At 54.9% G+C, this 15802-nt stretch overlaps 1 protein-coding gene across 9 annotated transcripts in view; it reads right to left on the reverse strand.

Annotated features, from left to right (window-relative positions):
- Positions 1-15802, reverse strand: part of CROCC (ciliary rootlet coiled-coil, rootletin) — a 47066-nt gene that overhangs the window by 8616 nt on the left and 22648 nt on the right. For all 9 annotated transcript variants that reach the window (XM_074377310.1, XM_074377311.1, XM_074377313.1 and 6 more), the window contains 14 exons: positions 15312-15494; positions 14310-14454; positions 13523-13669; positions 12915-13145; positions 11939-12132; positions 11540-11667; positions 10290-10459; positions 8862-9041; positions 7988-8122; positions 7558-7701; positions 6883-7121; positions 6251-6410; positions 4254-4421; positions 2690-3068 (listed from right to left, as the gene is read on the reverse strand). In XM_074377310.1, the coding sequence (XP_074233411.1) occupies positions 2690-3068; positions 4254-4421; positions 6251-6410; positions 6883-7121; positions 7558-7701; positions 7988-8122; positions 8862-9041; positions 10290-10459; positions 11540-11667; positions 11939-12132; positions 12915-13145; positions 13523-13669; positions 14310-14454; positions 15312-15494 (2603 nt within the window). The remainder of the gene's footprint in view (positions 1-2689; positions 3069-4253; positions 4422-6250; positions 6411-6882; positions 7122-7557; positions 7702-7987; positions 8123-8861; positions 9042-10289; positions 10460-11539; positions 11668-11938; positions 12133-12914; positions 13146-13522; positions 13670-14309; positions 14455-15311; positions 15495-15802) is intronic.

Genomic DNA, 15802 nt, shown 5'->3' on the forward strand with positions numbered 1-15802 from the left:
ATACAACAAAATATGACTTTCTGACCACCTTTACGTGTATACTTTAATTATATTCACGCTGTAATGTGAACATCACCACTATTTCTAAATCCTGTCCATCACTCCTATTATGAGTTGAATTGTAACACCTCAGCATGTGACCTGATTTGGAAATCGAGGTGTGCTAGATGTCATTAGTTAAAATGAGGTCATAAGTAGGGTGGACCTTAATCCAGTATGATTGATGTCCTTATAGAAAGGGGAGATCTGGACACATCCTCGAGGAGAACTCTGTAAAGACTGAGGTTAAGCTGCTATGAGTCAGGGAACTACCAGAAGCTAGGAAACCTGGAACAAATTCTCTTCTAATGCCTTCAGTAGGAAGGCCCTGCTGACAACCTGACCTTGGACTTCTGGCCTCCAGGCCCTTGAGGCACAAATTTCTGTTGTTTAAGCCACAAAGCCGCTCAGTTTGCGGTACTTTGCAATAAGCAGTCCTGGGAGACTAATACAACCCCAAACTCTAAACTGGTAAGAAACAACTCCTAATGTTCCCCTCCCCACAACCCCTGGTAACCTTTAATTTCTGTCCCCGTGAATGTCCATTCTAGGTATTTCATATAAGTAGAATCATACTGTATTTGCCCTTTTGTGACTAGCTTATTTCACTTAGCCTAATTTCAGAGTTTATCCATGCTGTAGCAGATATGAGAATGCCATTTCTTTTGAAGGCTGAATAATATTCCATTTACACAGATAGCACATTTTGTTTGTCCATTCACCCGCTGATGCACACTTTAACTGCTTCCACCTTTTGGCTATTGTGAATAGTGCTATGATGAACACTGGAGCACAATTTCTAGACAAGCGTCTATTTTCAATGCTTTTGGGTATATGCCTAAGGGGTGGAATTTTTAGGTCATATGGAAACTCTAAGTTTTTGTTTTTTTTGAGGAACTGCCAAACTGTTTTCCACAGTGGCTGCACCATTTTTTATTCTCACCAGCAATGTTCCTTATTTTTTTCTTACCTATTTTCCAGCTCTTACCACCACCCATTAAATAATTCTATATTTAACTTACACATTACATTTACTGTGTGGTACTCCCACACCCAGACCGCAAGCTCCATAAAGGCAGAAATGTTTGTCAGTTTTCTTTTCTGCTCCATCCCCAGTGCTTACACTGTATGTGGCTTAATAAATAGAGTAGCTAAATGGACAAATTCAGCTAAATGGGCTTAATATGTCCTGAAGAGGCAAGGACTCAATGTCTCATAGTGCATTTCCCACAGTTCCGAAAGTCCACAGGTTTTCTAGGCCTAGGAATCAAGGTGAGATTGGGGTCAGGCTGAGACAAGATGAATGCTCCCAAAAAGGCTACCTGCACCCCCTGAAGCACCCTCCCAGCATCATCCACTGGGTCTTGGGAGCAGGTGGGGCTGGGAGGATCTGTTCCTGGAAGGGATTTCAGGCTGAGTGTGTATCTGTCTGGGAGAGATATCGGGTTCATAGGCCTGGTATGAAGGGGTGTGGAGCCAGCGACGGAAGAATGCACAAGATAAGGTGCTGATGGAGAGAGGCAGGGGTCACGGAAGATGGAGGCATAAAGACTCAGAGGAGTTAGGAGCACTAAGAAGTGGAACCCTAATGGAAGGAAAAGGGAACCCTCCTACACTGTTGGTGGGAATGTAAACTGATGCAGCCATTATGGAAAACAGTACGGAAATTCCTTAAAAAGACTAAAAGTAGACTTACCATATGTTCCAACAATCCCCGTCCTGGGCATGTGTCCAGAGAAAACTTTCATCCGAAAAAATACTTGCACCCCTATTTCATACCCGCACTATTTACAATAGCCAAGACTTGGAAGCAATGTAAATGTTCATCGACAGACGAGTGGATAAAAAAGATGTGGTAAATATACACAGTGGAATACTACTCAGGCCAAAAAAAGAGTAAAATAATGCCATTTTTAGCAACATGGATGGACCTAGAGATTGTCATACTAAGTGAAGCAAGCCAGAGAGAAAGAAAAATACCATATGACATTACTTATTTGTGGAATCTAAAAAAATGACACAAACATTTACAAAAGAGAAATAGACTCAGACATAGAAAACAAACTTATGGTAACGCGGGGAAAGGGGGTTGTGTGGAGGGATAAATTGGGAGTTTGGGGTTTGCAGATACTAACTACTATATGTAACAGAAAAATGGCAAGGTCCTACTGTATAGCAGAGGGAACTATAGTCAATATCTTGTAATAACCTACACTGAAAAAGAATATGAAAAAGTATATACATAAATGTATAAGTGAATCACTATGCTGCACACTAGAAACACAACATTGTAAATCAACAACACGCGAATTAAAAAAAAAGATGCGGCACCACCTACTTACTCCCTTTAAAGAGGAATCTACAGTGCGCAGCCTCAGTGAGGGGCGGGGCTGAGGCTAGGCTCAGGAGGGACGTGGCCCAGCCAATGTCCCCAGTGATCTAAGGGGCGGGGCCCAGGTGGGAGGGCCTCAGCAAGAGGATGAGACTAGCAGAGGGGGCGGGGTTTGAGGCTGGTCATCAAAAAAAGGGCCGAAAGGGCAGGCATGGCCAAGGGCAGCCCAGTAGGCGGGGCAGAACTAGACAGAGGCATCCAACGCTGGGGGCGGGGACTCTTCGACTGACTCTCCCTTTCTCCGAGGAGCTTGCTTACCTCCAGCAGGCGCACTCCGACTTGGGGAACTGGGCGCCGGCCGCTGGGGCTGGGCCGGGCGGGGCGCACCGCCAAGGCCCAGGCCCCGGCGCAGGGCAGAGCGCAGGCCGGCCAGCTGTGTCTCGGCCGCGCGCCGCTGTGTCTCCACGCGGGCCAGCTCGGTCTCCAGGCCTTGCGCCCGGCCCTCTGCCGCGCTCAGTCGCAGCCCCAGCTCCGCGGTCTCGGCCCGGGCGGCCTCCAGCTTCAGTTCCAGACTGTGGGCATGGTCCAGCTGCTGCTTCTGGGCGCCGCGCACCTCCTCCAGGGAGCCCAGCAGGCTTCGCTCACGGGTCCGGAACTCGCCCTCTTGCTCCTGCAGCTTCCGCTGGGCTCCCTGGAGCTGGGGCGGGGGCAAGGCCAGGAGGTGGGGGTCTGCAAGGCTGCCCCCTAACCCGACACCCTGCCTCGAGCCCACGGGCCCAAAAGTGGCGTGCGCAACACCTGTTCCATTAGTGGTCTCCACCCGAGCAGAAGATGCAAGATCATGGGAGTATGGTGGAAACCACTAGAAATTTTTTTTTTAATCTCTTCTTTCTATATATATGCCTTGCAATGTATACTGTGTATTAGTAATAAACTGACAGCTAATGCTTACATAGGTAGAACTTAGTGCCAGGCACTTAGTACTTTCTCCCCCAAAATCAACTCTAATTACCACTATGAATCATCTCTGTTTCACAGATGAGGAAACTGAGACACAAGGCAGTTAAGCAACTTGCCTAAGGCCACACAACTAGGAAAATTCGAGCTGGGATCCAAAGTCAGGCACCCTGGCTCCAGAGTCTGTTCTCTTAATCACTAAGCCACACTGCCTTTCAGTGCACATAACTTATCAATAAATCACACAGTGAGGGGAGGGGCTATAAAATTATTTACAGATAAAGTGCATGATCACACGTACACTCACACACACTTCTCTGGTCCAGAGAATGAGTCAACGTCTCACGGTCATCAGTTCCACTAGAAACCTCCTATAGAGTACCACCTGGATGCCAAGACCTGCACCAGGGCCTAGTATACATCTGTGCTGTGTCAGCCCCTAGCCCACGAATGCTCTAAAGCACAGAGAGGTTGAGTGGCATAGTTAAGGTCACATAGTAGAGTCACTGTAGTGAAACAACCAGTAAAAGCAGAGGGGAAAGAGTGCAGGCTTTGGAATCAGACAGACCTAGGTGGCTGTGTGGCCCTGGGTAGATCCCTTGACTTCTCTGAGCCTCAGTGTCTGGTTCTCTGTAAAGTGGGGCTAACAGTACCTACCTCATGAGGCTGCCGGGAGACTCAGACAAGGTTCTGTCTACCAAGCTCCCGCCACCCCTGCTACAGTTCTTGCAGCTGTTGTTATTGTTATTATTATACCTGGGGGAGAAGCTCAAGGAATGGGGAAGACCGACAAGTCCTGGGCAGTGATCTCTCAGGGTGACTCCAGCATTGAGCACCACCACCTTCTCACTGGAGAAGGCACAGGGCATCCTGACTGCCTCCGAGGACCCTCCCCCTCCAGGCAGCCCACCCACCATCTAGTTACCTCCTGCCGCATGGCCTCCAGGCTGGCCTCGCCCTTCAGGAGCTTCTGTCTGAGGCCCAGGGCCTCCCGTCTGCCCTCCTTTTCTGCCCGTTCGCCCAGTGCCAAGCGGCCCTGCAGCTCCACCAGCTCCCGGCCCAGCCTGGCGTTCTCACTGTCCAGCATCTTCATCTGGGAGAGAAAGCAGACACAGACAGGACCTAGGACCCATTCTCAGCATCCACAGCCCCTCTGAGCCCAGGGTGTTGGTGAGCGCCCACAGGCTCCCACAGCAGCCTGTTCAGCTCTGCCCCATACCCTGCCTAGTCCAGACCTGGCACAGAGGGCACTCAGGACCCACTGCTCTAGGGACACATACATTGAACACCATTCCAATCCACTGGGAGCCTGCCCCTGATAACTCCACAGAGGTCAAGCCATGCCAGGCACCTGGGCACCAATGACCTCTGTGTACCACCTAATCACAACTACCTGTCATGCGGAGGCAGGAAGGGAGTGCTGAACCCCTAGGAGTTCTGCAGGGCAGGAACCACAGCTCTCTGCATCACCTTTCACTTCTACAATAATGCCTAGCTTTTATGGAGTACTTATCATGCATCCAGCCCTGTTCTAAGCACCGCACTTGAATTAAATCATTTAACCTTCACACAACTCTGTGTGGGGTAGGTACTAACATTACCCTACTTAACAGATAAGAAAACTAAAGCTCAGAGATGTGAAGTGACTTGCCCAAAGTCACACAGCCCATAGGCAGGAGACTGGGATTTGACCTCAGACAAGTGGAATCAAAGGAATGTTCTAGGCCCCCTATTTCCCCAGAGGAGCAGGTGGGGGGGTGAGGCCTACCTACCTCACTGTGCTGTAAGGAAGGGAACAGGAGAACACGCTATAGCACATAAAACACCCAGCAAGAGCCTGGCACACAGACATGAGTTCCTTTCAGGGACTCTTGTGGCTTCCCAGGACATCAGTCCCAACAGGAAGGGGCCTGGGTAGAGGGGTGAACTGGTGGGAGGTGAACAGGGTTTCTCCTTCAGGCTGTGACATCTCTGGGGGAGGAAGGGCCTGGGCGCCAAATGGGGCTGTTTCCTGTTCTGCCGGCTTTCTAGAGTGGGAATGCCTGAGCCCTCAGTGTCCAGGGCAGTGCCCAGTATACAGCAGGCACTTGTTAAATGCTTGCTGTTGTTGATGAGCTTGGAGATCATCTAGTTCAGGGCTCAGCAAACTGTAGGCCAATCTCTGCAGGCCAAATTCCACCAGTCATCTGCTTCTGTAAAGGCCTTGGGCTAAGGATAGTTTGTACATTTTGAAACAGTTGAAAATGCCTTTTTTTTTTTTTTTTTAGTGGCAGTACTGGGGATTGAACCCAGGACCTCATGCATGCTAAGCATGAGCTCTACCACTGAGCTATAGTCATCCCTTAAAATGGCTCATTTTTAAATGGGTGAAAGAAAATCAAAAGAAGGACAGTATTTTTGACACATGAAAATTATATGAAATTCACATTTCAGTGTCCATCAACAAAGTTTTAATGGAACACACTCCTACTCATGTTGGTACCATCTAGGCCTGCCTTCTCCCCACAATGGCCGAGTTGAGTGGATGTGATAGAGACTGTAAGGCCCATAAGGCTCGAAATATTTACCATTGGGCGCCTTACAAAAACTTTTGCCAGTTCCTAATCTAGTCCATGGGGTCTGCACCTCTTTGTTGTTCACAGGTTCCTTTGAGAATTAGACAAGAGCCCCAGATCCAGTCTTCAGAGAAATGTGAATGGGGAATGAGCGTGTACACAAACGTAGACACACACAAACACATGGTTTCAGGGTCTGAGGGCTCCTCAAAGCCCATCCATTCATACTAAGGTTAGGTGAGAAGCCTTGCTATAGTTCAAGCCCCTGGTTTTACATATGAGGGACTTTGGCTCCGGAAAGGGGGTACTGTCGGCCTAGGGACACACAGCAAAGTGCCCGGGGAAGGCGTGGAACTGGGGAGGGTACCTGCCGCCGAAGCTCCTGCAGCTCCCTCCGGGCCTCCAGTCGTGAGCGCTCCACCTCCTGCAGCCCGGCCCGCAGCTCCCCAGCCTCCTTGCCCACGGCCACCCGCGCCTCCTCCAGGAGTGCCAGCTTCTGCTCCTTGTCCTCATTGGCAAGCTTCAGGCTGGAGGGAGCAGAGGCAGATGTCAGAGGCAGCCCCAGGTCCTGGCAAGAATACAGTGTGTGGCCCTACACGAAAGTCCCTTCCCCTGATTCCTGGAATGGTCTGGCAGGGTCCTGGCCGGGAGGTGCCCCATGTCCTCGCCTGAGCTGAGCCCTCAAGGGCTGGGGGCCTTGGCTGGGAGAGGTGAACCAGCAACTCAGGGTCAGGGGTGCACACTAATCTCCAGGCTGATGCCAGCAGATGGGGTCAGAGTCGGGGCCCAACCCTGCCTGGGGCCACCGTTCCCCTTCCCTCAGATAGAAAAATCACCTAAAGTGACCCAAGTCCAGGCTTGGTTCCAGGGCAGAGACTCCCCATCTGCACTATGTACCCAGAACCCTGGGGGTGAAGTTAGGTTCCAGGGATGAGATTCCGTGGGAAGAAAGGACACGGCTCGGTGAAGGGCTAGGGGCTGGGCACCCGGTCACCCCACCTGATACGCTCGCTCTCCGCCTTCTTTACAGCAGCCCGCAGCTCCTCGTTGGACCGCCGCAGGGCCTCCAGCTCCTTGGCCCCCTCGCTCAGGCTGCGCCGCAGCTCGCCCACCTCCTGGCGCTGGGCCTCGCGGCCGTCCTGGCTCTCGCGCACCTTGCGCTGGGCCTCCAGCAGCTCCCGCCGCAGCCCGTCGCGGGCGTCCTCCAGCAGGCGCAGCTGAGTCCTCAGCTCTTCTGCCTGTGATGACAGGATGGGGCTCAGGCCCCACTCAAGCTGGGCCTTGGCGGCAACCAGTCCATCCCCATATCCCTGGCCATGGGGCACCTGGCCACGGGGGATCTGCCTCATCCCTCTGGAGTGATTCAGACTGCAGGTGTGAGTTATGATTTCCAGCAAAACATGCTTGAGTCAGCAGTGTTTTGGCCTGAAATAATCATCAATCAGGATTATCCCGTGGCTGGACCTCAAGAGGCAGGGACCCCACCAGCCTCTCCTTGATAGCCCAAGCCCCACGCGTGTGTACACAGCAGGTACTTAATAAATGCTTGCTGCCTCCTTTCTTTCATTCATTCATTTGTTCTTGAATGCAGGGACAAACCTGGCACCTTTCTGGGCCCCCAGAGGCATTGAGGGTGCGTTGTGGGAAAAGGAAGAGGGCGGGCGGGCAGCTCACCTCGCGCAGGCAGGACTCCCGCTGCCTGCCCAGGTCTCGGGCCTGCTCCTGCAGCCGCTTCACCTCCTGGGTGTGGGCTGCAGCCCCCTCCTCAAGCTGGGCCCGCAGGTCCCGCAGCTCAGAGGTCAGGGTGTTCACAGTGCTCTAGGACGGATGGGCTCTTCAGGCTTGGTGCTTGGGCATCCCCCTCCCCTGGCTGATCCCAACTGGGCCAGCTGACTGTCCACTTCCTGCTCCCAACACAGCTGCTTCCACTGGCCTACCAGGCCCTCTGCTGACCCCTTAATGCCTAGAGTAGCTGGCCTAGCCCTCAGACTAGAGGCTGCCCCAGGGCAGAGCCATGCCTCCCCCTCAGGCAGGAGCCTCCTCCAAGGCTGTGTCTCAGATGGAGGCCTGCCTGCACCTCACCTCTGCCCCCCAGCTGCCCTACCCGGTCCTGCTCCTGGCGGCTCTGGGCATCTCGCTTCTGTCGCTCCATCTCCAGGGAGATGGCAGCCAGGCTGTGCCGTGTCCCCATCAACTTCTCTGACAGCGCCGTCTTCTCAGACTCTTTCAGGGACAGGGCCTGGGCAAGAGGCAGGGAGCAAAGGGCTCGGGCCCTACCCCCACCCTGCCCTGGGAAATGTGCTCCCTGGGGGCTTGGGGACCTGACTGGGCCCCCACAGGTAGAGCCATGGCAGAGGTGCAGGCTCACCCATCTGCAGCCCCAGGAAAGGGTACAATAGCCGTAACAATAACCTGGACATGGACACAACTTAGAGATTTCACTAACTTGCCACAACAATCCTGAAGCAAGGCGCTTCATTATTCCCATTTTACAGATGAAGTTGTTGAGGCTCAAAGAGGTAAAGTGACTTGCCCAGGGTGACACAGCGGGTGAGGAGAGGACATGGATGCAGCCTGCCCTGACTGTCTCCATGACATTATGGGAAAGTCAGAAGTTAGTTTTTTCTGAGGAGGGTCAGCTGATGCATGTGGGCTTCACAGGGACTGCTCAGAGGCGGTCATGGGGACGCCATGCCCAGCCTGGGGTGGGAGGATCAGCTTTTCCGGAACAACGCTCATTGTGTCACGACTGTGGCTGCCACAGTGGCTGTAAGCGTCCACTGTGTGCCAGACATGGCTCGCTGACTAGGGGTCTCAGTGATGCCTTGCAAACACCCCTCAAATCCCCCCATCCTACAGGTGAGGAAACTGAGGCCCAGAAAAGGACTAGCTCTGAGCTGCTGGGTGGCTGAGCAGAGACCAGCCCCAGAACAGGGGCCCCTTGGGCAGCAGTGGACGCCACAGCAGGGCTCACAAACCTGCTGCTTCTCACTCTCAGCCAGGAGGAGGCCCTCGTCACGCTCCTGCTGCAGGGCTGCGATCTCCTCACTCAGCTCCTCCTTCTCGGCCTCCAGCCGGGCCAGCAGCTCCTCCCGCTCCTGCTGCAGCTGACTCTGCAGCTGGGCCCGCTCGGACTCCAGCTCCCGCCATGCTGCCTCCTGGGGGCCAGGCCCAGACACATGTGACCCACGAGGCTGGGCCCAGGCAGCCCCTCACCAACCTCAGGGCAGCAGGGGCCACAGGGCAGGTAACCAGGTGACCACAAGGACTGTGATGGGGACACACCAGGGCAGTGTGAGCCCCAAGGAGCAGCAGCAGCCTGGCCTGGGGGAGGGGGAGTGTCAGAGAACATTTCCTGGAGGAAACAAGCAGCAGTCAGCCGGGTAGAGAGAGAAGAAAAAGAACCCCAGGGCAGAGTCCAGCCCTGGAGACGCCCGGAAGAAAGAAGAAACGTGATGTATGGGGAAACCACAGTATTTAAGGTCACTGGAGCTGGGACCATGAGGGGGACATGGTGAAGGATCAGACCAGAGCCACAGGCAGCAGCCAGGCCAGACTAGGCCACTGGGCTGCAGGGAGTGGTGGTCTGATTCTGAGGATGGTCGGGGCCACAGAGAGCCTCAATCAAGCCAGGGTGACAAGGAGCAATCTGCATTTTCAAATAGCAGATTTTTCAGAGCTTGTGGAAGAGGGACCGGGAGGGGGGCTGGGGTGGAGAAGAGTGAGCAGTAAATGGGCTTGGGTCTGGGGGTGGCAGAGTGGCTGGAGAGAAGGGTACAGATCTAGTGACATTAAGAGGCTGTCAGGGGGAGTGAGGAAGGGCACAGAAGTTTGTTTCCCTGGGGACTGGGTGGGTGGGGACAACCCACCGGCAAAGCCCACCTGGGGTCTAAGCCTGGCCCCAGCACTAGTCCCCAGCAGCTGTGTGAAAACAGAGGTGCCCCCGCTTCGAGTGCTCTGCCGCCACCTGCTGGAGACGTGTGGTACTACCCACCCAAATCCAGGACTACAGGGTGAATGGCGCTCCCTGGAGTCTGTCAGAGGCAGCCCGGCCCAAGACTTGCTCTGAAGAGTACCGTAAATACATAATTATAATTACCAGCATTCATGGCAGAGGGTATAGCTCAAGTGGCAGAGTGCATGCTTAGCATACACAAGGTCCTGGGTTCAATCCCCAGTACATTCTCCAAAAATAAATAAATAAACCTCATTACCCCCCAACTAAAAATAAAATCAACCTGCATTTATGGAGCATTTACAAAGCGCCAGTCTCTTCACTAAGCCCTTTTTATAGATTATCCCACTTCATCCTCATAATAACACTATCATTACCCCCACTGAGGAGACAGAGGAGACAGAGACAGTGGTTCAGAGCCCTTCGCCTGCCCCAACCCAGCTGCTTGAACCTTCTCTCGCTGAAGTCGCTGTAAGTCCTCCTCGTGGGCTGCCCGCTGCTCCCGCAGAGAGGCCTGGGCCTCCCGCTCAGCCTGCACCAGTTTCTGGGCCATCAGCTCCTTGTCCAGAGCCACTTTCTCCTCTGTAGTTGTCATCTGCTGCCGCAGGCCTGCCAACTCCCCTGCACAGGAGGGAGGGGAAGGAGGGTCAGGCTTTGGTTGGAACCTCCCAGTGGGCCAGCAGACTCAGGCCAGGTGGATCACATGGGCAAAATCCCAGAGGGAAGAGGGCCCACCTAGTATCTAGGCTGAGTTCCCTTGGAGAAGGTTCTCACCCTCTTCGGGCCTCAGTTTCTCTATCTGCTGCCCATTGACCCTGTCCTCCTCCCTATCTGCTGCCCACTGACCCTGTCCTCCTCCCTCCCTACCTGAAATGGCATCAAAGGGATGAAATGACTGATGAGGAGGACCCCCAAATGGGAAGGAGAGCAAAAATGTAACAGTTCACATCACTTAAGTGTTTACTATGGGCGGGCCCCTGGCTGAGCTCTTGACAGATCTAGCGGCATCGTAGTTTCACAACATGCCTAAGTAACTTATCTCATCCCCAATTTACACATGAGTACACGGAGGCTCAGAGGAGACAGGTAACTTTCCAAGGCTGCACAGCTTTCCTAAGGCATCTCCTTTAATGACTGATTGCCCTAAGCACACTTGGGGGACTGTCAGCACTAGTGAAGGGGACCATGGGGAGGGTGACCCCCCAGTGTGGACAATCTATAAACCATCCTCCAAGTTGGAAGCCCACCAGAGACTGTCAGCATTTCCCTTCCTGGTTCTGTCTGTCTCAGGTGTACGTGGGTGGGAAAATTAACTTTCATGATCCAAGTAGGTGCTCAGTAAACATTTACTGAGCAAGGAAAACCCCTGAGTTCAGAGACTGAGTCGTTGGAAAAGCTGCCAATGTCTCCGCAGAAACTCAGAACTCTCTACATGCCCCAATGACGGTAAACAACAGCCACCGTTGGCTGAGCCAGGCCCTGTGCCAAGGCCAGGCTTTTCTCACCTCATCCTGGCAAAGCCTCAGAAGGTGGGCATTATCAGAGAGGGAAGGGGCTGGCTTGGGAAAGTGGCAGGATTGGTTCCCAGGTCAGCTACATTCCAAAGCCAGTGATCCCAGCTTTGATGAGATCTCAGAACTCAACAGCTTACAGTCAGGCTGGAGCCTGGTGGTCCCTGCCATGCACCCCGGGCCCCCATACCAGTCAGGGTCTCCTTGGCCAGCAGCAGGGCCTGCCCATCTGCTTCCAGCTGCTCTCGCCGGGCCTCGAGCTGGACCAGCTGCCGCTGCACCTCAAACAGGCTGCTCTCCAGGGCTTCCTTCTCCAAGCTGCAGCATGCACGATCCCTAAGGCTTTGGGACTCAGCTTCCCGGGCCCCAGGAAACTGTGGATCCCAGGGCGTGGCCAGCCACAGGCCAGGTGCCAGCCTACCTGCCCAGCCGGGCCCACACTCCCTGGGGAGGCCTAAGCCCTCGCTAGATGAGTTGGCAAGCCGGCTCCTAAGTAACTGCCCCTGTGGGGTGATGCCAGGTGTGGCTGGTCATGGCGTGGCCCCAAGCAGACCCCCCAGGGTGGGGTGGGCAGTGCCCAAGGCCTTACCGCAGGCGGGTGGCCTCCTCCGACAGGGTCCGGCCTTCACGCTCAGCTGCCGCCAGCTGCACTGCCAGGCCGGCCCGCTCCTTGGCCAGTGCCTCCTTCTCCCTGGACGCCCGCTCCAGTGCCTCCACCTGCCTCTGCGTATCCCGCCGTGCCTGCTCCAGCTCCTGCTCCCGCCCGCTCAGCTGCCGGGAGAGCTGGCCCCCACCCCAGACACTGTGAGCCCCACCCTAGAACCCCCCATCCTGCTTATCATGCAGCACCTCAAATCCAGGCCTGACGTGGCCCTGGCAGGCAGGAGACCAGGTTCAAGCTCAGGCTCTACTCTGATGTGCTGTGTGCACTTGTACAAATCACAGCCTTCTCTGGATCTGCAGCGCACACACATTCAAAAATCAGGGTCCTCACTTAGTTTGGGTAGTAATCCAATCCTTTCTGTTCCCCAGAACATCCAGAGAAGCTGAATATATAAAAGAGACCGAAGGAGAGCTGCTCTGCAGGCTTCAAGAGTGGGACCTGGAGCCCAGCTCCCTGTCCCGCATGGTCTGTTCCCTAGAGGCCCCTCCCAGGAAGCCAGGACCTCCAGGACACACACCATATAAAGGCCTCTGGATCCCTGGAAATCTAGGGTCCCTTCCAGCTATGATTTCCCAAGTTTAAGATTCCAATTCTAAAATTCTCTGCCTATTATCATATCAGTAATGTGTACTGAGTGGTGATTCATCTCTGCTAAGTGCTCACTTACACGGTATACTCTTCAGAACAACCCTTTGTGATAAGAACTATTAGCCCCATGTTACAGATGGGGTCACTGAGGCACGGGGAGGTTGGGGAGCCTGCCCAAGGGCCCCAAGCTAGCAGAGGTGGGGCTGTATTTCAGCCCAGATCAGGCCCCTGAGCCTGAGACTTCTCCCAGGACAGAATGCTAGGAGCCCAGAACCCCTGCCTCACCTGCTCCCCATCCCCCACACACACCCACCTGGGCCAGCTGCTCCTGCAGCCGGCAGCGCTCCTGGTGCAGCGTGGGGAGCTGGTGCTCCAGGGCATCCCGGGCGTGCTCTGCCACCCGCAGGGAGCCCTCCAGGCCCTGCCGCTCCACCTCCTGCTCCAGCCGCAGCTGGTCCAGCCGCTCCTGCTCCTCCCGCGCCGAGATGGCCTCCTGCTCCACTTGCCGCTGCCGGCCCTGCAGGGCTGCCTTTTCCTCTTCTAGCTGAGGGGGCCAGGTGGAGGCGAGTGAGATCAGCCCAGCCCCTCATCCCAGGAAGAGGACCCACCTGGGATGCACCCACCTATCACGGCCAGCCCAGGGAAGGCTCCCTGGGGGGAAGGGGTGGTGCCCTAGGGTATGTGGACACTGGGGAGGAGGAGAAGGAAGGAAGGGCCTCTGGTGTCTCAGACCATGAGAGAGAAGACAGACAGACGAAGTCAGAGACAGCACAGAGACAGAAAGAGGCAAGGACCAAGACAGAGGGACAGAGGTATACAGGGAGATGTGGGGGTGCGGGCTGAGGTTGGGGTGCCTCCGTGGGGTCTCTGAGTGGGGGGACAGGTGAGCAAGGCAGGAGGGCCCACTGGCACACAGCATACCTGGGCGACAAGGCGATTCAGACCCAGCTTGTCCTGGGCGAGACTCTCGTTCAGGGCGCTCAGCTTGGACAAGGAGTCCCGCAGAGAGGCCTCCTCCACCCTCAGCTTGGTCATTGAGAGCTCGAGCTCCACGCGGCCAGCCTCAGCCTGCAGGACGGGGACCGGGGCGGCCAGAGACGGTCAGGCCGGGAGAGATGGAGAGAGATGGGAAAAGGTGTGCAGAGACGTAGAGAGACAGGAGGGAAGAGGCAGGAGTCATGGAGCACAGGGCCCACAGAGCAGGGTAGGGGAGACAAGGAGGGAGATACAACACGAGACAGAAAAAAATCACGGCAGGATGGCCTGCTGCCAATGAAGCCACGAGCCCAGAGCTGTGCAAGAACAAATGAGGTCAGCTCTAGCCAGCGGTCAGAGGGTGCCCCAGAGCAGGATCTCGGGCAGCACTGCTCAGGGCCCAGACCATAGGGATTGGTGCCGTCACTGACCAAGGGCTGTGCCCCTAATTCTCCCAGCCCCCAGGACCTATGTCCAGAGATGGGACTGGATGACCTGACCTAAGGGCACTGTCCCAGGAGCATCTGGAAAAGCTATGGCTAGTCATAAAGGTCAGTCACTTATGGCTGGGATCAGAGGTCAGTCTGTGGCCTGGGTCAAAGGTCAGCCTGAGTCCTGAAGGAAGGGATCAATCTGTGACCAGGGTTAAGAGGGTTCGTCTGTGGCTGGAGCGGGAAGGCCTAGGGTCTAGGGTAGAGGTGGGTGGGTGGTGGTGTGGCAAATGGGGACCCACCTTGGTCAGCGCCTCGGCCACCTCGGCCTTCTCAGCCTGCAGCATGTCCCGCTGCAGTGTGGCACAGCTCAGCGCCTCCCTCACCTCCACCAGCTCCTTTGCCAGCCCAGAGCGCTTCACTTCCAGCTGCTCCAGTTGCCTATGGCTGTGGGACAGAGGGTGAGGAGTCCCATGTCACTTCCTTGCCCTGAGTCTCCCACAGCCAGACATGCAGCCAGGGGGTAGATCCGAGGCAGGAGCCTCCCCTACAAGAATAGCCAAACCCACTGTGACCCTGGACCTCAGTTTTCACATCTGCAAAATGGGGCAACACCCACCTCATGAAGTTGTTATAAGGCTATGTGACCTTAGCCTATATGAAGTGCTTACAATAATGCCTGACATAACTCCCCACGGGCCTTAGGAAACAAGAATACTCTCCACTACCACGGTGTACTAAACACCACTGTTACTTATGCCTCAGAGAAGTGAACATCAAAGTGGTTAAGAAGGCACAATGACTGGGTTCAAATCCTGGCTCTTCCACTAACTAGCTGTGTGACCTTGGGTAAGTTACATGACCTCTCTGTGCCTCAGTTTCATCATCCATAAAATGAAGATACTAATAGCTCCTACACCGTAGAGTTATTGTGGAGGTTAAATAAGAGACTCTAAATGCTTAAAACGGTGTCCAGCACCCAGTAATATTAGTGTCATTATTGTAACGTTAAGTTCAGAAAATAGTATTCACGTTACTACTGTTACTTCAGTTATTGTCGTTATCATTATCCATATTCTACCTCCTACCAGTTCTCCGATCTCAGGTAAATGACTATACCTCCCTGAGCCTCAGTTTCCTGAAATGGGACTGGTTGAAGACCCTACATCAGAGGGGTGCCCTGAGGACTCCTTGAGACAGCAGGAAGCCCAGGACACAGGAGGTGTTCCCGAGCCCCCAGGGACACAGTCTGTAGCCCCATGGCCCACACAAGTGGCCTTGGCAGGGAGCCAGAAGCTGCTCACCTGCGCTCGAGCTCCCTGCGAGTCCACGCACTGTCCTGCGCTGTGTCCTCCCGCTCTTCCTCCAGCTGGTCCCGCTGGCGCCGCAGCTCCTCCTGGGTCACCTGCATCTTCTCCCGCTCCTGCCGTAGCTCCTCAGCCTGCTGCTGGGCCGCCTGCAGGCTGTGGGCCAGGCTGTCCTTCTCCCTGCAGGACAAGGGGATGGGGAGCTGAAGGGGATGCTGGGGCCGCTCCCACCAGGGAAGATGGCCATGCTGCTGTCTTAGCCAAGAGCCATATCTCCCATCTTCCAAGGCACCTGCCTCTAGGAAGCCTTCCCTGACCCTAAGTATGGCCCCTTCATTTCATCCACATCTCCCTGGAGCTGACTCTTCCCAGCAGAGGGAACCCAGCTTTCCTTTTCCCCTCAACCAGCCCAATGGGAGGCCCAGTGGAACTGGGCACTGGCATTATCTCCAAATACCCCACCAGGCGACGATGCCAGGCTAGGCTCC

The sequence above is a fragment of the Camelus bactrianus genome, chromosome 13 (assembly GCF_048773025.1).
Source record: "Camelus bactrianus isolate YW-2024 breed Bactrian camel chromosome 13, ASM4877302v1, whole genome shotgun sequence".
NCBI classification, from domain to species: Eukaryota; Metazoa; Chordata; class Mammalia; order Artiodactyla; family Camelidae; genus Camelus; species Camelus bactrianus.